Raw genomic sequence first — 26,690 nt, 5'->3', positions numbered from 1 at the left:
ATCTAGTCATTCCTGTGCGCGCTTTGACACTGATGCCAACAGACAGGTAACTTCTCCATGTGTAAGCAAACTGGGCTTTTCCACCCGAGGCAGATCTTTGAAGTTTTAGGACCTGCAAATGGAAATACGAGCGAAATATCGGCGTAATGCTGTTGATGTTGCTTTTCCAAAGACTGACGGCAGCATGAAATATTCAGAGCAGTAAGTAAAATTTGCTGAAAATCATAAAACTCGACGAACTGTGGAAGCACGGGTCAACGTGACAGCGGTTCCTTACTTTGTCAGAATTCATTGTTAAATCCTGGTGCAGTTGCAGCGATTATTTTATTGATACCAATGACATCAGTCAAATTCTTTATTAATCAAATTGAAGTAAAGTATGTCTTACACTGGTTCTCCTGTTCATTTCTCTAAACACAGTGCAGAGATAAACTTGTTGGTGAGTGGCACGGCGGGTGACAGATGGTGCATGCAGTTCAAGTGTTGGAGAGTTTAACACATGATCACTTTTCTTTCGCTACTATTTACAGATTTTCCTACACCTCATTTGCAGGTAGCTTGGACAGGTGTGAGAATATGTTTGCAAGTGTTAATGTTAAAGTTCAGACTGAATGATTTTATGCACCTGTCCAAGTAACTTATGAGGCCCATTGCTTGTTAGGTGGAGAAGCTGTGGCACTCATGTGCAAAGTGTGGAAAACGCAGCCTCCCTGCATGTTGAGCTCATTTTCAGTTGTTTTCCATCGTTACTTTATCTTGACTTATTTCCATTCCACAGACATTACAGCTCACACTTGCATCTTCCTTCTGTTTGAGAACAGACTCACACTTTGAACCGTGTCTTCCTCTTCACCAGGACTCCGTGTTGTTACTAGTTTCCAGCAGTGCAGACGCTGTTTGACATCATTCTTTTACAAGGAAGGAATTGATAAGTTTGGAGTTATACAATTCTGAAACTTCCGACTGGAACCAGTTCCCAATTCTCATCATTAACTACAGCTGCAAATCCACATGCACTTTCCTCTGATTTACCTGTAGCTAAAACATATATATCCATTTTTCCCCCTTTCTGCATTACATTGCATATTGCAATTTGACACTGGTCACTGTTTAGCATTTTGCATTTCACATTTTACTTCACTATTTATATCTTTTATCTTTTATATATTTAATTTAGAAATGTTTATGTCTAAATAAATGTTAGTTTGTATAAATATTAGAAAAAGTGAGTAAATAAGAGGTAATTAGTGAGTAAATATATATTGTTTTTTATTGCTTTTCTTATGTGTGTTGCATTTATTGTATTTTTGTTTCTGTGTTCATTGTATGCACCAATAACCAGAGCAAATTCCTGGTAGGTGGAAACCTACTTGGCAATAAATACCTTCTGATTCTGATTTGGCAGTTTCTATAGTGTACCAGAGTTTCTTCATGATTCAGGATCATCCACAGATCTTCTTGTTGAATTGTCTTGTTAGTTTGGTAGGTTTCATTAATCTCTCTCGCGAGGTGTCGCTTTTCAATGCTTAAAAACTCCCCTGATAAATGTCAACGTACCTCTTATTGTCGGTATCATCACTAGAGTGTTGTCTCTCTGTCATATCCAATCCATATTGTTCATTAGCCTGTTTGTAGAATTATATTTCCAGGAGATGCATTCATGCGTGAAGCACATGTGATGGATGTGCAGAGCATTTTGCTAAAACAGGTAGTCGGCCACTTCTTGTTGTGTACTCATTAAAAATGTCAGCTTTTCCTGAGGGACTCCAGGCTGCTTTGAAAAACTGTTTTCCCATCATGTTTTGTTTCCCAGTAGACACAACATTAACACCACTTGGTCGGGACCAGAGCTGCTTGTACAAACATTTAACTAAAGTGTATAAGAGGAGGTGGAAAAAGCACGACTGCAGCTGCACAATCAGTGAAGGTGTCTATGTCACGATCTGATGCCTCCATTAACACTGACCAGTTGATTAACTGTGAGAGCAGTACACTGGCAGGTAATGTATTCACCCAGTCGATGGTAATGGCTTTTACATGAGAGTGGCACTGTCTGCACAGGTAATCTGTTTTGGAGGAGACACGCTGTTAAGAGACGAGAGACGGATGCATGATTTTTTTTCTTTTTTTATTATAACGACTGCTTTTGTTCATAAAAAGCATTTTCACCATTAAATGGATCAAACTGCAGCTTCTTTAACAAATCATCTCATGGCTTCAACTTGGGTAATTGATGTGAACCACGTTATTGTCTTCATCCGACCATATATCAACCATATAAGACACATTTATCAAACAAAGCTTCTTTCTTACGCTGCGCATAATTACCTGCTTCCTTTAATTGAATATAATTATATACGGTTTTGTGCCTGCGGCTGCTAAGTTGCTTAAAGTAAGGAGTGTGTCTTACTTTCACCGTGAGAGCTGTCACACTCACTAACAGGAAATATGTGATGTAATGCCTTTTTCATTTTGCATGCATATACCATATATACACATAGTGATATTATTCTGATATTTTCAATATCAGATAGATATAAATTAAAGATAAATCTGCAGTGCAAGAATTGCAATCTCCTAAAGCCAGGGTTGGTAATCTTGGAAAAGCAAACAAGAGCAAGCTAGACTTTGAAAATAAGTTCGGTACATCCCACTGCTGGAATCCAACGATACCGTGATGTGCTCGTTAACTTCTGGCTATCGTCTCCGCTTTAGCGGTGCATGTCTCTGCGGTCACGCACAGTAAGACAACAGACAGGGAGCAGGCAGGCAGGTCGCTTTGTGACGGGACAGGTATGACAGTCATTCGGTCCAGATGGGTTGTGATTAGTAAACTTCTACGAGGGCCTGAAAACTGTCTCTCTCTTTTTATATTTTCTATTTTCTAAAGGTTTGAGAAACTACTTACAAACCCAACTTTGAATATTTCAAACACAAACAACAAACCCAAAGTGGCATTTACCCCTGATGCATTCAACTGACACAAACTCTGTGTGTCAGCAGAATTGTTATTCTTCACATATCAATGAAAGAATTAATTGAAATGTTAATTTGGCTATGCTCATTCACGGATATCGATTCCTCTCACACAAGCTGCCGTATCATTCTGATGTAAGGGCACAGCACCTCTGAATGACTTTGGAACACGTCCATCCCCTCGCTGTTTTCCTCCCGTGTCGATACTGCTCGAGCTTTAAGTAACGCTCATGCTCCAGCAGGGGTCAACGGGGTCGTGCAGATTTAACGTCTGCACTGTCGACTCTGCCGTGTCATTGAGGACAGAGGACAGTAAATCTGGGGTCACACAGGACACAGGAGGTGGTGATATTAAGAGAAGTCAATCCTCTCTCTGAATTAGACAATTATGAATGTGACTTTGTTTATGTGTTGACTCTGTTGACATTTCATTTACTACAAATCAGCAGCATTGGGGGAACAGCCAGTGTCTCACAAAACTGCTGAGGCTGTGGATCCCGTCTCAGCTCTATAGAAATTCACTCGGGAGCCCAACAGGGTAGTGACAGCCGCCCTGAGACGATATCACATTCTATAAAAGGTCTAAATGTGGCTTTGATATGGGAAAGTGCAGCAACCATTACAATGACAACAGGGCTCCTGGAGTTACATCTGTAAAACCAGCAGAAGTTGTAAAAAATTATTATCTGAGCAAGATTTCTCATGTCGTCATATAAAGTCAAATCTTTTTTTCTGTTTTAGAAACGACTCATATTTCAAGAAAAACAGCATCGACAGAAAACAATACAGCAAATAGTCTAATGGCCTCATACATCATCCGCACCAGCAGCGTTTTACGACCCATAGTTCCGGTTTATTGTTCGGTGACCTCAGGTGACCTGAGTGTGCCGGGACCAGAGGAGGAAGTCAGGTGCAGAACTGCATAAAATGTCTTCTTTCAGAGGAGGTGCAGGGGCAATGGATGAGCCGACAAAACAAAGGACCCAGCAGAACAATAATCACTGTTGCTTCTTTAAACAAAGACCACTCCACTACTTTACATCAGGTACCCTCAGGTCACTAAGGTCTTTCCTAAAACTAGTAGGTTTTTGGCTGTGGCTGTTCCACCATCTAAACTCTGTGTTTACAATTTGTAACAGTAAGTTTTAAAAGCTTTAAATCCTGGTTAATGATTTTCACTTTCTGTAGGAGCGTGAGATCAAATAATCCCCATATAGCTTAGTTTGGAGAGGGATTTTAAATTTAAAAGTTTGTTCATCTGCATCTGTACATCTGAGCCAGGAGCAAGTATATTGGAATTAAATGGGCTGTAATTATTGTTTCACCATAGAGTTAAATATGAACACTTCAGGCTCATTTAGATTTAGTTCAGCAAGTTTCACAAAATAAGTTGTTGTGCATCCAGGAATGCATGTTTACATGAAAACAAGGTCTAATGGTTTCAGGTATCGTAACATCCCATTGAGTGGGAAGTATTCAAATCTCAGACCATGTCCAGTAAAACAGAAACACTCATCCAGCTTACATCATTATTATTCATGTCGAAATCCACATTCACACATAAAGTGCTTAAATACTTCAGGCGTAGCCAGGAGCGTGGAACCATCAGCTATAATAACCTACATGATACTGTATGTTCCATAAGAGGCATGCTTAACTGTAACAAATGATATGATATGAGACCGAATAGCAGTGATTCATACAAAGCACCGCAGGATATAAACACAATTTGAAAAATGTAACACAAAATGCAGCTCGTTAAGCCTCTCATGAGATATGACTAGTTATTTTTTATATTCCTATATATGTCAGATCTACTGCTATGGGGGTATTACACTGTACATACAGTATTCTAATCAAACTGTCCACAGATTAAATTATTATTTATACATCGTCTAATAACACAAATCTAGGATATTATCCTCAGAGATGGAGTCAGAGAATGAAGATGTTGACAGTTTGCTGCTCGGTGGTAAGAATTTACTTGTGGTGGTAGGTGGGTGACAGATGGTCTTGCATGGGGAGGGCGGGGGGGGACAGTCTAACCCAGGGTATTTTCTATAGCTATGATTTATAGATGTCTCCTGAATGCCTCACATGTGCACACTTCAATTTATAGTTAGCTCCCTAAATGTCTCGCTTGCAGGGTATCTGCAGACGTTAGCAAGGCGGCCATGCACAGACACGCTGCTCGTCCCCTCTCGGTATACAATCCATTTTATTTCCTTTACAATACACTTGTACTTTTATCTTTTTATTTTAATCATAATTATTTGTTGTTGTGCTTTTATTTTCTGCATTCTACCACAAGGTGGTTTGGGGGGGGAGGGTAATACCTGGCTCTGTCAGGATTCATCATGTTTTGACAGAGTGAGGGAAACACCAGAGATCATAATTAGCCTGTAAATTAAAATTAATCCTCCTCTGTCTCCTGGTATTGTGAATGTGTCCAAATATTTGGAGAGCGTGACTGATTGGCCTCGGTGTGTGTTCGGTCTCTACGTTAGCAGCTCGTCTCGGTGGACACTAAATTTAGAGGTGAACTCATTTCATAACAAGGGTTCCACTGTGAAGTCATGGAAATAACCTCTTTCCTCTGAGATGTGAGGCTCCACCTTTGCTTTGTGGAAACAGCGGAAGTGAAGAAACAAATTCCTAAGCCGGAGTCTCTGGTGGAACATTGGGAAAGTACTTTGTACTGGAGCTACAGCCTAAAACCAGTTAAGGCACCACTAAGTAATTTTCTGCAAATATAAACATCAGCTGTCAGAGTCACTCAGACCATTTCATTAATGCTGTTTCATGTCCGCCAATTTTTATAACCATCAATACTTTAAATAAGCAAAACAGCCCTGTTATTGAATATCCTGTCATGTTTTCTTAAAATCACGATGTTTGTAAAATAAATGAACCAAATATTCTCGAGCTGATCAATATCCCATCATCCCATGAATCCCCAGCTGTTTTTTTTGGGGGGGGGGAATCTCAAATGTGTCTCCATTGCATGTTTTTGGTGAGATTAGATGAATCAATTTAAAATGATTTCTGCTGAGAAAATCAATGGAATTAATGTAGAATTTCATTAGTAGAACTCCTTTGCACCAGCGCTGTCCTCATTAGATCTTTTACGGTGCCACAACTACTAAATTACTGCACAGTGATGCATTCAGTTTTGGGGGGAAAATGATTATGTTGGCGCTTGCATTTCACAGAGTTTATATTTTCTATTAAACGTCACTTAAAGCAAATTCTATCTCGGGGCCCAGAGCTTGGTACCATTTCATTTATCTTGTTTAATGGGATTTACTGTCAATTATGAGAACCAGTCGATAAGCAGGAGCCCGGTTGCTATTAAAGTCAAAATCCCTTAATATCCTGCAAGAATCAGTGGTTGGTTGAATTTCCTCTTTGGTCCAGTTTAGACATATTGGATGAATCACCATGACATCCATGCTCCTCAGAGGAAGAATCCTAATGCCCTTGGTGATTGAGTTGGAATCATGGAGGTGCTGCCCTGTTGCTTCCCTGCAGCGTCTCACACTTGACATTTGAGTTGTGTTCCATCTGTTGCTACTGAAGCTCAGGAAAAGACTGTGAGACAAACGGTAACTACACAGACTTATGGCTATATGTGTTTTAAATTATCAGATTCAAAAAAGTACCCCTCCGCTCCAGAGCTGCTCAAAGGGGAAAAGTATGTTGTGTAATTGTTGCTTTTTTCCGTTGATGTTTTTGTTGTGTTGGTGCGTGGAAAAGCCCAGTGAGAAACCAATTTCCCAACCAATCTGTCCAGCTGGTTTCATCTGGTTTCCCCACTGTGCCCCCAGCAGGTTAGGATTCCAGATATCCAGTGAAGTAGCTCAACATCTATCGGATAGAACAGCGGATTCCAGTTGTATTTGATGCAGATTCATGTTCTCTGCAGGATGATCTCTACTTGATCTGGACAAAGCAGGTTTATCACTAAATATCTGCAAAGCTAATGACAGCCCCGTCAGCCTCAGCTCATTGTGTTTCCAGCAAATTACCGAACATGATCCTGCTCATATGCTAAGCTAAGATACCGAACATGGTTGTCATTGTGTTTGCTGAATGTCAACATCTCAGCACAGACCCAGTCACGACCACAATGCTGAAAGTTTGTAATGAACTTGCCCCTGTTTCCGAATTATGGCTGAGATACTGTGTTTGTCGGGGTGAATCCCAAACTGCCTCTGCCCAGAGAGCGAGGCCCTTTGTGTGACACAGCAGTGACTCATGGGAGCCTCAGTGTCTTCTCGTGTGCTGGAAGGCTGGATGATGTCCAAGCTGCTTAGCCTGAAGGCGGCCAGGCTTTCTGTGTCTATCCCTGCTGCAGGGGAGGCTGAGTGTGTTTGCTGGCATTAGGCTGACAGGGGGGAAGAAATCCTTTTACGATCTCAGGCAAACTTTACTGTGGCTGTACGGAAAATGATGTTATGGTGACCTATTCATGCTTGTTTTGGATTTATCAGTGTACAAGATGCTGCACGGAAGCTGCAACATCCATGCAGTTATAACTCCGAGTGACATAATGCACATATTTTAATATTTTGATTTAATCCTATTGTATATTTTTACTCTTGTGCTGTAAGTTCCTGTCTTTTTTTCTTTCTGTTATTACACACATCGCTTCTTTAATTTGCTTTATCTTTCCGCTTGTGTTTCTACTTACTCTGTTTGATATGAACCAAAACATCGAAGCAAATTCCTTGTAGGTGAAAACCTCCTTTGCAACAAACAAGACTCTGAATAAGATGAATAACTAAGCCCTCAGAAATACACAATAAATATCACTCAGTCGCAATCAATATGGAATCTGTCACAGCAGCATGGATTACATTTAATTCAAATGTGTTTGAGCTACTCATTGTTTTCTCTTCCGCTGCTTGGAGCTGAGGCATCGGGACAGTGATGGATCTGTGGGTTGACGGTGAGATTATTCAGGTGAGACGGCTCCGAGCCTGTAAGTCCACGCTCTCTTCAAGGAAACATTGTGACGGCTGTGCTATGTTTGTCAAAAGTCGGTTGTGAAGATGTCGGTATCTTAAAGTTTCACAGCAGAAAGCAGAGGACACAAGCAAACCTGGTTGGTATTCAGGTTGTTTTCCTCCCTTTGCCTCTTGGCTTTGAGAATTTCACAGCGATGTTCAGCATTTGAAAAAGAATATACAGTTTCCCCCCCCCACTTGCCAGCTTTTCCTCTGTAGGCCTGTTAGTGCATACTAATTAAACGCCAGGAATTAGTTGGAGTGAAACTTAACATATTGAGAAAGAGAGCGCACTAGGGGACACAGCCTCACAGTCGTTTTTGGGAACTCTGCTTGGTGATTAGCAGCAGTGGTTTGGATTGCCTACAGAGGGATTTGCAAACAGCAGGAGAAAGAGGATAAAATGCTGCCAAGAATACATAAAAAATAAAAAGTTAAAGAGGCTAAGGTTCTGGGCAGCCCTCACTCATAACTGTCTTGGGAATTGACCGCCTGAGCTTGGGTGGGCAAAGTGAGTTGAGTCAGAACTAATCCTAAGGGGGGGGGTCGTCTGCAATCTGCGTTTGAGAGACACAGCTTCATGGATTTGGTCGGCTCGCTTGTAAAAGTCAAGTTGAGGTTCCTAGATAAAACCCTCAGAAAGCCCACTGGCCTGTGAACACACTGAAAACAATTGCTTGTTTTTACGGCATTTATATTTGATTCGCTTCCCTGTTTGTTTGCATCGGTCGGACTGTGTGGGAGCAGGGATTCCAGCGGCTACATGGCGTTTGTTGAGGCTGGGTGGTTGGGTTGGTCTCTGGGAACGGGCTTTGTGAATGAACTAATGTAGCGTACTGTGCACCAAATTATACTCTGCACGGAATGGGAGTGAGCTCAGTCAGAATCAATTCTCAAGCCCAGACCTCTCTCTATCCTCAATTACCGCCCAGGTCCGGGGTGCTGAGGCTCTGTGAAGGTGACAGGGCACACCTTGGGAGCCCTGGCCAGGTGTGACCAAGCACTAACAAGGCAGAATACAGCCAACGCTACACTCTGAGGAATGGAGCAGAGCAATAACTATAAATAATGTTATTATCAATGTAAGTCTGAACACGCCAACCTTTTAAAAGGTCAGGTGTCCGCACGATCATTAAATCAGATACAAAGTTTAAAGGTCTGAGCAAAAGGAAGAGGAATATTGGAATATTGGCCAAACAGTCCCCTTAAAATCAATCGAGCGATGCCAAATTCTCTCACACTCATAGATAGCAGTCCTCTTAATTGGCTCAATTTTATTAATCAAAATCATTAGTCAAAAAGATTGTCATTCGTGCTCCGTGGTGATTTTGTCAGCACGGCTCACAAATTGTAATTTTCTCTTTTTTACTTCTCCCCTTTGAAACACATCTCTGAAGCTTCACAGCAACAAGCCACCATTTGTTTTAATGCTTCTGTGTTTTTCTCCATGATAGAAATGGCGAGATTGAAATGATCGACCATTATCAAGTGCAAGTAAATGGCGGCCGTGTGCATATTTTTCTTGAGTCTCTTAAGCTTTCAGGTTATCTTCTCTGCAGGCTGATGGGATAATTTAACGAGAGCCTCTACTCAACACAGTGAAACGCTGAGGGGGAGTAAGGCCCTGTGTGTGCCTGAGGGCATCTGCCTCTGTTTCTAATGAGGGAAGAGAAAGGCGGATACAAGGTCTCTGCTTCACAGCCAGCACAACAGGCCACAGGGATAACCCTCCACTCTCTGCTCAGAGCACATCCATCTACCATCTCTGCTCCCTCCACCTGTCTCCGCTGTTCCAAGCTCCCTCCTCCACACAGAAGAGACTTAGTCCTGCTCACAGACTGCAGCTGCATGTACCTAATTTAGAGAGCAGCTGAGTTCAGGTTGCCCAAGCTCTTTGTCTGAAAGCTTATGATTGTCTCAGCAAGTCAGCTTCATCACCTGAAACAGTGCATGGTCCTGCAGTTTCTGTCTGCTGCAGTAATATCCCTCAAGCCGGCCGCTGTAGCTGTGTTCATTGCTGTGTAGGAGACACAATCAAAAGCCTGAGACTTTAATTACACTCTGTCCTGAGTATCATAAGAAACCAGCCACTAATTACCTCAAGTGCTGGTGCACTTTGCTCCTGCTTATATAGCAGTATAAAGGCCCAGCTGATGAAAACAGACCAGGAGCCGGACCCAGTGATGAAGGGATGCAGAGAGGGAGCTTTCAACCCCAATCCCTGGGCGTAAATTACGTAACAATATAGTGAAATATTCATGACACACCATGGGGACGGAATCTTGCCTGCTCTGAAGTGCTGAGCAAACACTTTGCCCTCAGCCACTCTAAGACTGCGAGGTGGATAAGGAGAGGCTCAAAGAAAGGAGCTGACAAACAACTGCAACTGTGAATCCAATTACATTATAGTCAGAAAACAGATTCCTGCTGCATGAGGATGGAAAGCAGCATCATTTCTGAAATAATAGTTAATGCATATTCTGTTAAGTTTGTATGACTTCATGCGTTGACTCTTTTCATCCAATCATCAAGTAAATTTGATGAAGGAACTCTCACAAAACACTGGGGTTAAAATCCTGCAGGCATCAAGCCATAAAGCACATAGTGGCTCATGCACCAGTTTAGAAACTGTGTTATATGCAAAAATAAAAACTCACCATCATCAGTTTAGCTTCAATCTAACAGCTCAGGTTAGGAAAAGAAAGAAGTTGAAAGAAGTCAGGCCTAACTCCTGAAGTCATTAGAAGTAAGTGGTGAGCAGTACCAGCCTCCACTGCCACTCAAGGGAGTCCGACTCTTCTTTTTTTTTTTTACATGTCTTTAATCATGAAGAAAAGAACCAGAACCTTCTGAGCCGATCCATGTGAGAGTCCAACCTTTAATTATTTGTCAATATCCTCACAGCAAGTGCAGAGGGTTGCCTTTAATTGCAGTGGAGGAGTTTCTGATGGCTCCACAGTGGGACGTTTGTTCAGAAAGGCCACTGTGAAAGCTCATCATAACGTTTATTGAAACTAAAAATCTGCCCTGGGATACTCTTTGCTGTTATTGTTAGATTCTGTATTGAACGAAATATCTCTGAGCATACCTGCTCTTCGTCCACCTGACTCATCTTCTACTTCAGTGAGTAATTACCTGCATTTCCCACAATGCCTTTGGACAACTGCCAGAGAATGAGCATAATTTTTTTTCCCCAAGCCACCAGACATTCAAGCACCAGAGCTGAGAGAAAATGAAAACTCAGCCAGATAAATGACCAATTGCACGAAAACAGCCCCTTCTGGTTTGCATTTAAACAGCTGCTGAGGCTCTCGATATATATTGTGGGTAATTGTTTTTTTTAGACAGTTTGTTTAAAAAGTTTTATGCCTTAAGTAAAATGCAATCAACAAATCGATTTTTTACTTCAGAAGACTATTCTACAAAGAATCACGTTACTAAACCAAATCCAGAGAAATTATACAAAACCAAAAAATACAATGAAGTCAAATATAATACAAGTGAGTGAAACAGTGAGGATGCTGGATGGTAGATTAGAGTATAATTTACCACACAGGCAACCTGATATCATGGAAATACAGTTGTTTACATGAAGATTAAAGGTACAATGATGGAAACAAGGACACAATGACACTCACACAATGAGTGATATGCATCTAGTGCACTTCAGGAAATATAAAGGCATTGTAGAGGATCTATCTAATCCATGTGCAATCCATCATCTTGTGACCTGCTCTCCTGTTAATGCTATTAAAAATATTAAACCCTCTATTATTCTTTTCACCTGGGGCCGCTGCTGGGCCCCATACAAATCACATTTACATGCCTTCTTGTTTCTCCATCAATGTGATTCATGAAAAGACGTTCCGCCTGTCGAGTCCAAAACACAAGATAAGTGGATTAAATGCTTTTAAAGCTTCCTGGTTCTTTGAAATTTATTGTAAATGCTGCAGCAATAAATATCTGAAGAGCAATGGTTCAAGAAAAGTTTTCTGTTGTTGTAACAGATTTGTATTATTGGGTCTGCTCAGTACACACTTGTGTTCAGTCAGACATAAAGAATCATTCTTTCAGATTTTAGCTGTCAGAACACTCACTGTCCATATACCTGATTGGACATGAACAGGACAGTATGTGTTGTTTCAAAACAAACCTGAAATGTTGACAGGATTTTTCCTGAGCTTTTATGTACTGAATGTTTTCTCCTCCCTGTTATCCACGAATACAAGTGGATGCACATGCTCCAAAACCTAAAAGCCTCTTGTCTGCTTCCATCTGTTCCCACTGCTGAGGAAAAGACTCAGACAGGATCTGCTCATTGTGCAGCAGTGCTGTGATATGCAGAACCTCCTAATGGTCTCTCCCCAAATCTGTCAATGCTTGTATCATGTCAAGGACAGACTGGAAATTGTAGGATTTTATCAGAACAGGAAAAGACCATCCATTGTGTGTCCAGCCCAAGAAATTGACAAACTCTAAAGACCTACTCCTTCTGCGAGGCTTGTACGTCAGTACCACATATCAAAGTGTGTCAGCTCGAGATGGTTTTTTACCAACCACCTCTTGAAATGTAGTGTTTCCTGCTTGGAGTGAAGTGGCAGCATCTTTAAACATTCTCCTCCGTCTCTCAGTAGGATTTGCCAGTTGTGCTCAAGGCCCTGTCAAGGAGGCTGTTCAAGCCCACAGGGCAGATCACTTTAAGGCCAGTGTCCATCAAAAAAAGCATTCGTGCTTCGGTTCATCAAAGACATATCAAAATCGGAGTTGTTCTATGCTCACACAACTCTTTCTTTGCGTAGGAACACCGAGTATTGAATCGTGCAGCCCTTTAGAGAAGAACCAATGAAAAACATAAATAATGTAATACCACTGCAGGATATGGAATACTGCTTGGAACCCACAACAAGTCATTGGCTAGATCCCTTGCAAACCAAGACTGTCCAGAGCACAATTAGCTGCGTGAAGACGTCTCTAAGGTTTGTGAGTGGACAGACCCTCCTCTGGCGGTCCATGTAGCCTTCCAAAGGTTTCTGGCCGCATTAATCCAATCTTGGATTAGAGAGTTGAGGAATAGCATAAGGAAAGACGGTCAGTGCGTGTTTGTAGGCAAAGCACTGCTTCGCTGTGAGTGTTATGCAATGAGGCAGTTCTTATGGGAGGTGTGTCACTAACCTATTAGCTCCGAGGTAAGAATAATAAGAATATGTGATTGATTGCCATGATTGTGAGGACCATTCAACCATTCTCTAAATCGCACAAGAGAAATGATGGTGTTTTTGACGCCTGGATACAGATGTCAGCCTTGTGTCAGACAGTTCATCTAAAAACGCAGCAATGGGGTAGGAGCAGCATTTATTCTGGTTGACTTGTGACATGTCAGTCGGGCTTGTGATGTGATGTATTGTGCTATTAAACCTCTTGTCCTCTGCTGAGCACTTAGTCAGCCCTTGAATAGCAACAGGGGGGTGAGACATTGTTGAATCAATGCCACAGGAGGGGATACAGGCCTCAGCATGAAATTCCCTTTTTAAAAGATGTAGCTGGTGTAAACAGAACAAAGGTCCCATATGGTTTTGTTTGCCATTTGGAGGGTCTAACCATGTTGTCTGCCTAGTCACTACATACTATACTCAATGGGTTACTGACAGGTAAAGTAAAGCTACCACTTGCCTAGTGTCTATAAAGCTAAATAGATTTATATTGATCATATGCCTATACTCTTAGTGTCCTCCCCATCAAATCCATTATGTTTGATCATTGACGCTCATAGATCCAAGGTCATTAAATAACTATTGACCAGTTCTTAAAACTAATAGAAACAGCTGTGTAGCAGCATCATCTGACAATAATCTTTTTGAACCTACTTTACAATCAGGATTTCCTACATCAGTATTTTCTGATTTGAAATATGGAGTGCCCCAGGGCTATATTATTCGTCTTCTGCTTTTCTCTCTGTTTTACGTCTTGGCTAAATCAAATGCACACATGGAATTTATTAAATTGAAATTAATTTCCGTTGTTACTCTGATGAGCTTTATTTTCCTGTAAAGCTGTTGACCCCTCTTGGTTTATCCAAATGTCAAAGCCTGCAGGTCTACTGCTCCAAAACTCATATACAACTTCGATGCTGGTCGTTGTCCTAGCTGAACATGAAACGAAGTTTGACTAAGTAACATACAAAATCCTAAATGGGCAGGACCCGTCTTATTTCTCTGTCCTATGCTCTTTGCTCCAAGTACAGGGCTCCTGTCTGTCCCCACGGACGCCAATCCACATTAGGACCTTTCCCTATAATGCCTCTTTCCTCTGGCACAACCTCTCTGCTGAAATCCGACTGCCTGACTTCACTGAGGTGTTTAAATCCCAAATTAAAACTCAGCTTAAATTTCACTTAGTGGCTTACGCTCTTACTTCAGCCCAGGTAGCTCTTTCCTTTCTCCTGTAAGCAAATCCTGCTCAGTCAGAATGAATCCATTAAACCTAGAATGTACATTACATCTCTCTATTCTCTTCTCTCAGTCCTCTCTTTTCGCTAATGCTCACTTTGCTGGTTGATCGGCCAACCTAGAACTTCTCTCCTCTCTCGCTTGGCTGTTAGTGTCTTATTCCAGATGTTTCGGATGTGGCTCTTTGCCCTTCTGGAGTCCAAGCCTCCTTGTTTCCCTTTCCGTCAGTTTGTTTTCTTCTGGACTTGGGTTTTTGTCTCTTGTATGTTTAGAGAAATCAGTCATGTTGGATGGGAGGTCATGTCGCTTACCTGGTGGCAGCACATGGAAGTTGTCCCATCATCCATCATATTTGTCATCCTAATAGTCCATGCTGTTAATGTAATATGGTCACTCAATATCAATTACACATGTGGGAAACCCTTATCTGTTACTCACCCTTCGGTTTCCTCCATTTTTATCCCATTAAAGAGTTTTTTGGGAAAGTTGTTCCATGTTTGATTCGAGGATTCAAAGGACAGAGAATGTAACTATGTACAGATTATTAAACCCCTTGAGGAAAATGTGGGATTGAGCTGTATAAATAAAATAGGACCCAACTAAACTTGACTGTTCATCCAAAAGCGTAATCAGTAGGTTCATGAAAACAAAAATACAAAGACGAGGTCCACACTTGTGTTTGTAGAGCGTGGAATGGTTACAATATGCAGTATAACCCCAGGCTTTCATTCTGCTTCATTCTGAAGAGTGCCGGGGTAGAACAAAATAAAAGACAACCTGTTTGACACAGACCTTATGCTCATTAGTTCGGTTGTGTGCTGTAGTTTGGTTTGACAGCACCGAGCAAGTATTACTAAGGTCCTGTCATTTATTGTTTATGTTTTGCACTCATTTGCACCTCACATTTGCATATGGTGAGCCAGCTCATATAGACACACCACGTTCAGTAGCAGCACAATGAGCTCGACGGTGCCATGCATGGCTTCCCTGAATTAATTAGGGGAAGGAAACACTAAGGACTTCTGGCAAATTAATGTCATTAGTGGGGAGAATTATGGTGCAATGATCAGCGGCTAGTTTTCTTGACAGTGGGAGAACGTGTCTGGAACGAATGTGATTTAAGCCAATGAGGAAAATAAAAAGGTCAAAAGAAAGGCAATAAGAACATGAACAGGGAAATACTGATTTGTGTGGTGTAGTAAGATGATATAAGATTAAAACTCAAACTTTGCCCTCTTTGTATTATATGTTGTGTAAATTAATTATATACAAACTGAAAGCATGAACTCCAGAGTATATGTTCACTGGAGGGGATTACAGGAAATATTCATTCTCTGCAGCCAGGAAAAAAAGGTGTATTAGAAAGTATATGATGGTGGAGAAACTGACCTTGAAGAGACGCAGGATGTTGGCTACCATGATTGACACGGAGCTGGCAGATGCACCGATCACTCCCACCACTCTCTCAGGCTTAGTGATGATGGGCGGCCCTCCGCTGAGACATTTGACATCCGTTGAGTCTTTCTCAATCAGCGCCTGAACAAATGTCAGTGACTGCTCCAGAGCGTGAGTGTCCCGGGAGCAGGTGTCCAGGATGCGGGCCCCCAGAGTGATATTAGGCAGCAGCTCATTGTCATTATTGATTCGATCCAGGGCAAATAACATGGCCTCCAGCCTGTGGATCCCTTTCTCCTTCTTAAGCTCCCCGCAGGCTTTGCCGTCGTTCCCCCTCGCATGCACTGGGAACAGTCCGCCCAGAGATATCTCCCCATCAATGCGTATTGAATTGAGGTGTGTGTGGCCTGGCATTTTCGGCTTGGCTGCCATGGCCATCAGGAAATAACAAGCCAGCAGCAACACCCAGCAGCAGGCACCTCTACAGCAGCCAAACCACGTTCTCTCAAAGCCTCCTCGCAGAGTCATAATGAAAGACTAAATCCGCATCCAAACACAAATTCAAGTCCTTTGAAAATGTAACGGCCCGCACATGCAAATGTCCGGAAGGTTGGCTGCAATGTTTTTCAGAGCACAGTCGTCTTCAGAAGCTTCTTCTCATGGTCTCTAGCTTTGACACAAACTTGGTAACACTAATTATGCAGCCTCGCTCTCTTTGTCTTGTACCCTTTCTTCTTTACTCTTTGTGAACCAGTCGTTACCTGCACCTGTGAGTCGTGGCTACACTAAACTAAACAGTGCAGGCTGAGCTGAGACCAGAGTCCACAGAGAGCGCTCACAGAAGACAGGAACAAAGCTGGGGTTTGCTTCTCTTCTCTCCTTCTCCAGAACTACTCGGGTGCATTTAGTTCTTCAAGCAGGGTGAATGTCAAGGGACGAGCCAGTGGGCTCCACAGCAGGCTCCTGGAAAAAGAGAGGAGAGGTTTGTGAGACACTGAAGAAACAGCAGTCAGAGCATCCACTGGAAATATAGGAAATTGAAAGATAAAATATATTAATGTACAACACAGTTGAGATACAGTCTCTTGTGTAATCTCCCACAAATTCCCACTTATGTCAGTAGATATAATATAAGCTGCTGTCATGATCTCAATATTTTAATTGACATCCTATTCCAAAAGCTAACACCACATTTACATTGGAAGGTCAGAGTTCCAGTCCGGCTTCTGAACCCTAAAATTCCGGCATAAATAATATGTAGACCGAGCACTCCACACAGGAAATCTGTTCTGTGTTGCGCCCGTGCCTCAACTGCTTTCAGAGCACTGCAATGAATTATTTCTATGTGCCTTGAGCATAACTGATCCGCTGCTGCTTGGCACCGTTCCACGGACTTCACAGCCACTCACTGCTCTGCTCATGTAGAGCGTCTCCATAGTGCCAGATGAACAGAGGGGTGGATATGGCCACAGTGAGAGAAGCCTGCAGCACTCTCCATCTCTCTCTCTCTCTCTCTCTCTCTCTCTCTCTCTCTCTCTCTCTCTCTCTCTCTCTCTCTCTCTCTCTCTCTCTCTCTCAGTCTTTATTGCTTCTGTATGTCAACATGCAGACTCCCGCTGTTTTGTAGCAGGAGGACATGAAGGGCAAAAAACTCACAAATGATCGGAAAGTTGTGCAACATTGCAGCAGCTGTGGAGCCGTGATATTTTGCAATTATTTGAATGCTGCTGGAGGTGCAGCGCTGGCAGTAATGACTCTTTTTCTCCATCTCACTTCATCTTCTTCCATAACGTTGAATACACATTTGGAGAACCATCTCTGTGAGGTGTCAGGAGATTTGCCACAACTCATGAATTATACACACAGCTTTGCCATCTGCTAAGTCACGTGTGTGTCTTTACTTCCTTACTTTGGACATCAAATCAAATAGTAAAGATGCCCTCCTCTTCCACCACACAGATGCCTGTCGTGTGCTGCTTCTCCCATTCTGCTGGGAACCAAAAGTAGATATTTATATCATCCTGCATGGATCATCCCCTTAAAACACAGCATCCATAATGGATGAAGGCCTACCAGTCACTGCAAATCTCGTTCTAGGGGAAAGCCTAGAAGAGGGAGAAGAGGAAACACCGGCTACACAGGCTCGCTCGTTTGTAGAAGAGTTGAAAATGGGTAGGAAAGCAAACTACCAGAGTGACACCTTTTTAACCAGCAGAAACAGGTATTTTGTTTTTTACAAGAACAACATATAGAGCACAACAGTTTATATTACATGGACCACAGTAGTACTCCAGAGCAAGCTTTGCAGCCTTGTTTGCATTTGTCTTCGTAGGCAGTAATGGCCACCAAGATCATTTTCCATGAGATCTTAATATAACCCTACAAATTAAAGAGAGGAGCTGCAGGGAAGGTTTGTCAGTCCATCCTAAATAAAGCAACAATAAGACAAAACAAGCCGATGCATGTGTTGTGTGCACGCTGGACAATCCTCTGGTAACCGAGTCAGGTTTTTGCTTTGACATCTCCCAGATAAAGTCCTCCCTGCCTCAGGAGATCTTTTTGGATGGGGTGGACAGCAGTGCCCCTTGGTTGTCTTCGCTCTGTGAAGCACTGCGTGCACAGTGGCAGCTTTGCCAGATGTTTAGTCATAAGGCCCAGATGGGCAGAGCAGATAAACATCAGCTGTCTGCAGAGGAGTGGGAGTTGGGGGAAATGGCAGACTCCTCACAGCAACCCCCCCCCCCCCCCCCCCCCCCCCATCACTGCAATGAGGAGGAACTCCAGCATCCTCTGCACTCGACCACATTCCCCTGCTGCTGTGTGCGCTGCCACACTGATGCTTGGCAGAGCTAACAGCTTTACTCAGGCAAGGGCGTCTCTAACATGGCATGACTCATTTCTATAGATAAACTTGAACACAATATTAACTGGAGTGGGTCTCGGAGTTGAGAGGCAGAGAAGCGTCTTTCAACAGCGTTTGTGCACGTCCACACGGTTGAGTGGGAGCCATTCATCAAAGCGGAATTAATCACTATTAAAATCTGTCTCTTTACATTCTACAGCAAATGAATCCGACTTTGCAGCCGTAAAAGAGCCGATGAAGCCGTCTCACCAGTAAACATTGTTTTACACTTTAACTGGCGTAAAAAGAAAGTGAAGCTAAACATGGAGCTGAACAAAGACTTAACAATGGGGTAATTAAATTCTCTCTTGACGTTTGTATTTGATAGTAAAACCATATTTTATAATATTTGTGGAGAAGGAGCACTTGACAGGATCTTTAATATTTTGATATGGTCTGTCTCGCTAATTATTTCCAGAGCAATTTTGTAGAAAGTTTCTTTCTTTGTTTAAGGCTCTTTTTAGGAGCACCACACACTTTGTCTTCTGAAATCTTAATTTGGAGCAATTTCCTTGGATTTGTTACCAGCATAGGACATTTTATTAGCCACATGGGGATTTAAATAAGTTTGCGTATTACATATATATATGTATGTGTGTGTGTGTGTGTGTGTGTGAGACGGAATTACATGCAGTTCAGAGAAACTGTTGGCTGACTAGGAGTTGAACCAGGGACCTGCTGCTGAGGGCATTAAAGCCGATGTGGTATAATGTAACCATTCATCTGTCGAGTTGCCCTGGGATTGACCATATTGAAGAGCAGCTAAAAAAGTTCTAAGACACAAAAAAAGAACTGCTGAAACGGTAAGAAAAGTAGAAATCACTTCCAAATTATCGAAAATTGCCAGCAGCAATTCTAAATTTTGAATCAGAAGATGGCAACTCGCCAGCCAGCGACAAGCAAACTCCCACCAAGCCAGACCTGTTCTGAGCAGATGGAGATTCTCTTCACGCTGTATGTATGACATCACAGTGATAACATCTCATTCAGCAACATCCTCCCACTCTGAACCTTCAGAGGAAATAAGCTGCTGTTAATCATGTGAACCACATCTCAGTTAAAGCCTCAAAGCATCTTTAAGGTTTGTATTCACAGGAGCAGTTACAGTCAGTGTCTCCTTCACGACACATATTTCAATAGCTTGAACATTTGAAATGTTTGACATCTGCATCTACATATCACAATGTTCAAAGCCATACAACCAGGCAAACTAATGGGAGTTTTAATTTAGATATACAAATCAGTAACTAAAGTAAAAATACCAGAACGTGTCCACTCTTTTGTTTTCTTTGTAAATCATGTTTCGCCGTTTTTCATTTTTCTCTGTAAAATGCATGAAGACACGCCCCTCTTTTTCATCCTGTCATCTCTGTGAAGCCTCACAATGACACGCATCGAGCTGATAGGTCCATCAGAGTGGAGCTGAGCACCCGTCTGACATTGATGTCCTCATCCGACGGGGAACTGCTGTTTTGTCCGTTGTGCTTCAGCGGAGGAGATACTTCAGCCCAAAAGGCCGATGTGATCACAGAGGGGAGACAAAGTCCTCCACGGGGGGGGGGGGGGGGGGGGGGGCTACACGGCCTGCGTGTCTATCTGCTGCTCTGCTACAAATACTGATGGGGCTTCTTGTAGCATCAGATTTGTTGTTGACTCATTTTGACATTGTGCTCACTCAGTGCATTTTATTGTTTGTGCATGATCAGGAATTTACCTGCGTGTGACAAAAAAAGGGAGTGTGAAGAACGCAGCTGTTTTTTAAATGGTGATTATAATTTTTTTAAGATGTTTTTTGCCGTTATGCTTTTATTTGACAGGGTAAATCATGAAAGGGGGGAGAGAGAGAGAGAGAGCAGGGAAGACGTGCAGCAAAGGGCTAGGTCAGAACCGAACCTGCAACCCCGCAGGAGGATTTGAGCCTCTGTTTATGGGGCAGCGTGTGACACATTGTGTGTCTGGATCTGCCAGAAAAGAAACAGGAGCTTAATTATTGTTATTGTCCGGCTGTGACCGTTGGTTTTCAAAGTAAAGTCATTGTTCTCAATGCCAGTAAGAATAATGACATCACCTGAAAGCAGTGACTCACCGGTTATGGCATTTGAGAAGAATGCAGTTGTAATCTGATGCAGTTTACAGCTTGTTAGAAACAATGTCTTCATTTCATGTTTATGTGTGTGTCTTGACATTTCTTTAGATTTGTGGTCTATAAAAATGCTTAATTACATGCATGGATTTACATAACACACCATAAGCTGCTATGTATCTGTATGTGGGGGTTTGATCGATCGATCTTGCTTCATGAAAAACTTTTATTACGTCGTACTTCAACCTGTGGGAAGTTTTGGAACAACACCCTAAATTTGGCAAATTCTGTTTGCAGTGTGCTAATGGACGTACACACACAACTATTACTGGAATAGTATAATTCTGATATAGTTACGTCACTCAGCAGATTTATGGACATTGTAATCGTGGAGTTCAAGTCCCAAATTATCAACAACAACAAAATCTTAACAGCTCTGTGTGTTCAGATTTAGTTATGACTCAGAAGGGCCTCAGGGACGATGTGCGAACAAATCAAATTCAACTCTTACATAATGCTTTTCACAAGACCCGCACATACATTAAAAGAATGCAAATCTAAAATGATGATTAATGATTTATTGTATATGTGTCTACAGATTGTGATGCCTGAGGACAATAATGTTAAACGTTGTCTCCATTTCTTTCACTGCACTCGCCCTGAGAACAAATAAAAGACAAGTGGTGGAGGACCTGATTTAATATATATTAAAAAGCTTTTATGAAGAGTATTCATGCACCAATCCACAGACTCCTTCGAACACCAATAAATAAAAGCATCTTAAAATCTGACAGGCAGCAGGTGACTTTAGGACAAACTGTGAATCGGTTACAAGGACATGCAACTCAAAAATGACAAATAATGCATCGCGATCCGAGTCGGTGTCACCTTAGCTCTGTGTGAAATGTTCCTTGTATGATGAGTCATATTCAAGGTAGCCAGGACAAAAACAAGGGTGCGGGGACTCTGAGAGTGGCTGAAAGAAATGCAAAGCAGAGGGGAACGTGCACAGAGCTTCATTACGTGCAGTGTCACTCTACATACCAGGCGATCCGCATTCATCCCATTTCCATAACAGACTTCAGACACCTCCTGTAAGGTAATTCCCCCTTTTCTCCATTAGCCTCGCTCCCTCTGCAGGACAGTGTCCATTAGCAAACTCCACCAGCGCTGAAGATATTAGGGCTCATTAGCACTTTATTCATGCAAAATGTAGATTCCATTAACAAACAGTCGGTGTTGCTGCCCTGGGCCCGCAGAGAGAATGATTCAATACTTCTGTGGAGAACAGAACTGTGAAAATGCAGCATGAGACAAAGACAAAACCTTTCAAGGGGTCATAGAGGCATAATAATGATATTAAACATTCTCACGCCTACACCTTTCGTATCTTAAATCTTAGGGTTATCTGCATTTATCAAGTGTGGAGAGATTTTATAGGCGGAGGAGAGATTAGACTGTGTCCTGGTGTTTTCCTTTATATCTAATTCAAGACAGATTAGTCTTGTGAGAGAAGAAATGTGCGTCGGAGAGGCAGTGAAGCGATGAACGAGGGGCGCCGGCTGAGGCTTTGTGTGTGTCCCACTTTGCTTGAACTAATTTTTCATGTCACAGTACAGTTTACAACGTCAACACAGAAAAAAGCATCCTTTGAGCCCAGCTGCTGCGGAGCCAACTGCAGCAGTTCTTAAATGCTTGACTCACGGTGTGTCCTAAATGTGCCAAATGAGACAGACTTATACAGGGAACATAAATGAGGGACCATGTGAAGGGCTGCTTGTTCGCTGTACGGTGAACCGTGACTCAGAAACAAATCCTGATATAGATCCACCGGTCTAAACCCGGTATTAGTGGAACAGTAATGTAGCTGAACATCCCAGCAGCTCGCTCTTGATTTGGCTTCGTTTCCCACCGATTGTGAAAGAATTCAACTGGTCGAAGAGATCGATGGTCGAGCCGGACGATGCTGTGACGCTTTGATCCTTCAGATCGATACACTTGGGTAATACATGTCAGGATGAAGCGTCAAAGAGAACAGGGTTGACTCGTAGCGTGTTATCTATAAGAGGAGGAATCAAATTTAGAAATTAATTTGACAGCATTTCTTGTCTGCTCCACAAAAATAATCAAAGGGAGACAGGTAGCTGCTTGGGCTGCATGATATATAGAAAATGTACCGTCAACTCTGATCCGTATCTCAAAAGACTCCGATAATTGACATTCTATGTTCCATACATTCAAACCCTGCATGTCAATATATTTGGCCAATCAGATGGAGCCCTGCTGCCCCAGATAATAAGATAAAGATATTCAGATCATCAACGGGCCGCTCTCGGGTTTTTCCTACACAGAGAATTGCAAGAAGCCGCCTCCGTCAAATTTCATCCTCCCACTGCCTGCTGACAAAAGTCGAGTACAGTGGGAACTGTTATCGATCACGTTTGCTCCGGGTCAAATAGATATCTGTCAGCGGTTGATTACTATAAAAGAATAGCGTAGCGGCTTTATTATAGTCCCAGAACCTAAGGGAACGGTAACCCCCCCCCTACATACAGTGACTCCCCTGCTCACTTCAGCTAAGATATTGTATTTTAACATACACACATTAGTTAATACACAACCTCACGCGTGTTGCGTAGTGAGGCTGAGGTGCACCCTCTTTGACATTGTGAGATGGAGGTTTGACTCTGAATGTAAATGTGTGTAATTTGGTGTTAATCCAAATGAAAATCTGAATCTAGTGAATTACAATGTGGTCTAATAAGGGGACTGTTTGGCCTTGGCGGAGGAATACACTGTACTGACTGAATTTAGTTTAGCCAATGCAAAATTTAAAATTACATAAAAACCAGGGTTCCAATGCATCTTACACCAATCTATTCAAAAATGAACGCCTACTACTAGCCTCATTCTCACTCTGCCAAAACCAACTGGTGACGTAACAGACCCTACGTCCTTTATATATACAGACTATGGTGGTGCCCCTTCTGATTATAAATTATTTATAAATTCATTAGTTTAATAATCATATTGTATGATCATTAATAATAGCCAAAATCAAGTCTACCTATAATTGCGCAACATGAGTGAAGCGGAGGAAGAAGAGGCAGATCCAGTGGATGGCACTATTTCACCTTGACGTTGGTTGCAATCTTCCAATAAACCAAACAAAGAAAGTAGAACTTGCACTGGATTTGCATATGGTCTCTTTTTCAACAATTTGGTTTACTTCTTTTTTTAACAGATTATGTGGCTCATTTTGTGAATAAATGTCTGCTCTTTCACAAAGTGTTTCTTAAATTAATAGACTTAGCTTTTTATCACAGGGAAGTTTTTACAACTAGTGCAGCCTTTAAATGTCCCATCCACATCAATGTAAATAGATATTTGCCTGACCTTATTAAACAGTGGCAAACAAGTGTCAATACAGAAATGTACATAATATACTTTTTGTTTTTTATTGATTGAAAAAAAATATAGAATAATTTGTAAGAGCACACAGAGAAAATCACTACCATGTCATTGAGCTGACGCTTTACTCCAATGCGATTTACAATAAGTGCATCAACCACTGTAGGTACAAACACAGAGCAACAAGCATCATGTAAGACCAGGTCAAGGTCCTCCAAGAGGCGGTGAAAGCGGCGACTTGGCTGGAGTTGCTTGAAGATGTAACTCGTCTCTTCCCCCCCAAAGGCTTCTTCCGACTATTGCTCAAATCTTTTTTTCGCCCACTTCCATGGTTTGAGGTAATGGGTAAATCTTTTCCACCATTTTTTCTTCTTTTTTGGTTTTACGTCAACTTTGACCTCTGCTTCCTCACATTCAACATCTGGTTCACCATCAGAGACCTCTGGTTCACCATCAGAGACCTCTGGTTCATCATCAGAGACCTCTTGTTCATCATCAGAGACCTCTGGTTCACCATCTGAGACCTCTGGTTCATCATCAGAGACCTCTGGTTCACCATCAGAGACCTCTGGTTCACCATCTGAGACCTCTGGTTCACCATCAGAGACCTCTGGTTCACCATCAGAGACCTCTGGTTCATCATCCGAGAACTGTGGTTCATCATCCCAGACCTTTTGCCTTTGGGCTGAGACCTTTGACTTACGGGGTGAGATGGGTGGTTTCTTGATTAAGAACTTTGGCTCAACATTTGAGACCTTTGGAATATGGTCTGAAACCTCGAAGTCATTGTCTGCGACCTCAGGTTTAAGGTCCGCTGATTTATAGCCATCGTCCCACGAAACAGTGCTCTCTTTATTATTGTCTGAGTCCTTTAGCTCATGATTTGAGATCTTTGGCTTATGGTATGAGAATTGTAATGCTTGGTCTTTGTCCTGCAATATCTTCTGTTCATACTCGGAAAGCTTGTGTTCATCCTCTGAGATCTTCTGTTTATACTCTGAGATCTTCTGTTTATACTCTGAGTTCTCCTGCTCATATCCAGAAATCATCTTTTCATCCTCAGAGATCTTCTGTTTATACTCTGAGATCTTCTGCTTATACTCTGAGTTCTTCTGCTCATATCCAGAAATCTTCTTTTCATCATCAGAGATCTTCTGTTTATACTCTGAGATCTTCTGCTTATACTCTGAGTTCTTCTGCTCATATCCAGAAATCTCCTTTTCATCCTCAGAGATCTTCTGTTCATACCAAGATATCTTCTCTGACATGTCCAGCTGCTCCATCACCATGACTTTGATTATATCCCCAGAAGCCGCAGACTTGCACAGCTCCATTTGAAGCTGCTCGTTGAGGTCCTTGACTTGTTTGTGGATGAGCTTTTCCTGGTCAAAGTCAACTGGGGGGCTCTTGGCGGGCAGAGAAGATTGCTTCAGCTGGTTGTTGCAATGCTCCAACTCTGTGATCTTTTTAAAGATTGATCCCTCTAAGGTCTCCTGAATGCAGGGCACATTTTGGGAACTGGTGATAAGTGTATGAAGTAATTTGTTCAGGATCTCCTTCTCTGCTTTTTCTTCTAGGTATTTTTCCTCCATACGGTCAAGGTCCTGCTGATGCTCCTTAATAAAAGCGCTTATCTCTGAACATAGGGAACTCTCCTCCTTAATGGTGGACACCTCACGTCTGCCTGGATAATGTTGTTCATCGTTGAGCAGATGGTCCTGGGTGCTTCTTGGTAACCAGTTCACTGTTGCCATCTCGCTTAAGAATATTAGCTCTTGTTCTTGTTAGTTCGGCGGTTTGCAAGTAAGTAAATTGCAGTACCGCCACATCAGGTAAACATGATAAAGGTCATTGTGATCAAAGGAGAGTGGACTCCAAAGGAATGATTCCAAAGATCATAGGAGTTTTTTTCTCTCTCTCTCTCTCTCTTTCTCTCTCTCTCTCTCTCTCTCTCTCTCTCTCTCTCTCTCTCTCTCTCACAGACCCAGCTGATGTCTCTGACTCGCTACAGTTAAAATCGTGATTTGTTTGAAATTATTCTAAAATATCATCACAAAACAATTTATACTTTTGTTAAATTAGTTAAATATTTCCTCAGAGCAGTGCACGCATTCATCAGCCCGTCCCGCTGGCTCTCTTCCTCTCTCACTGACATACCGAGTAATCCAGACACACACAATCACACACCCGCACACACAGACACACAAACATACACATCAGACACGTGTAAACTCAGACCAGGTGAAAACAACAGAATTTGTAAACTTAAACAATGGAGAGTCGGAGAAGATGGCGGGGCATGCTCAGTATGTGAGAAAAATGCAGAAACACTTCAACATCTTATACTTAAGCACTTCTTTATTTAGTCATATCATCGTCGAAATATTCAACAACTTTATCGCAATGCAAATGTTTTCCTGATATCACGCAGCCCCAGTAGCTGCCGTGTAAAGCTTGCTCTGGATCCA

At 42.1% G+C, this 26,690-nt stretch overlaps 1 protein-coding gene across 3 annotated transcripts in view; it reads right to left on the bottom strand.

Moving 5' to 3' along the window:
- The window catches only part of LOC133956186 (metabotropic glutamate receptor 4-like), a 109,823-nt gene extending 93,469 nt beyond the window's left edge, over positions 1-16,354 (bottom strand). For all 3 annotated transcript variants that reach the window (XM_062391057.1, XM_062391058.1, XM_062391059.1), the window contains exon 1: positions 15,821-16,354. In XM_062391057.1, the coding sequence (XP_062247041.1) occupies positions 15,821-16,354 (534 nt within the window). The remainder of the gene's footprint in view (positions 1-15,820) is intronic.
- Positions 16,355-26,690: the final 10,336 nt, after the last annotated feature.

The sequence above is a fragment of the Platichthys flesus genome, chromosome 7 (assembly GCF_949316205.1).
Source record: "Platichthys flesus chromosome 7, fPlaFle2.1, whole genome shotgun sequence".
Lineage (NCBI taxonomy): Eukaryota > Metazoa > Chordata > Actinopteri > Pleuronectiformes > Pleuronectidae > Platichthys > Platichthys flesus.
Note: the sequence above shows the minus strand (reverse complement) of the source record. Positions and strands in the feature narration are given on the sequence as shown.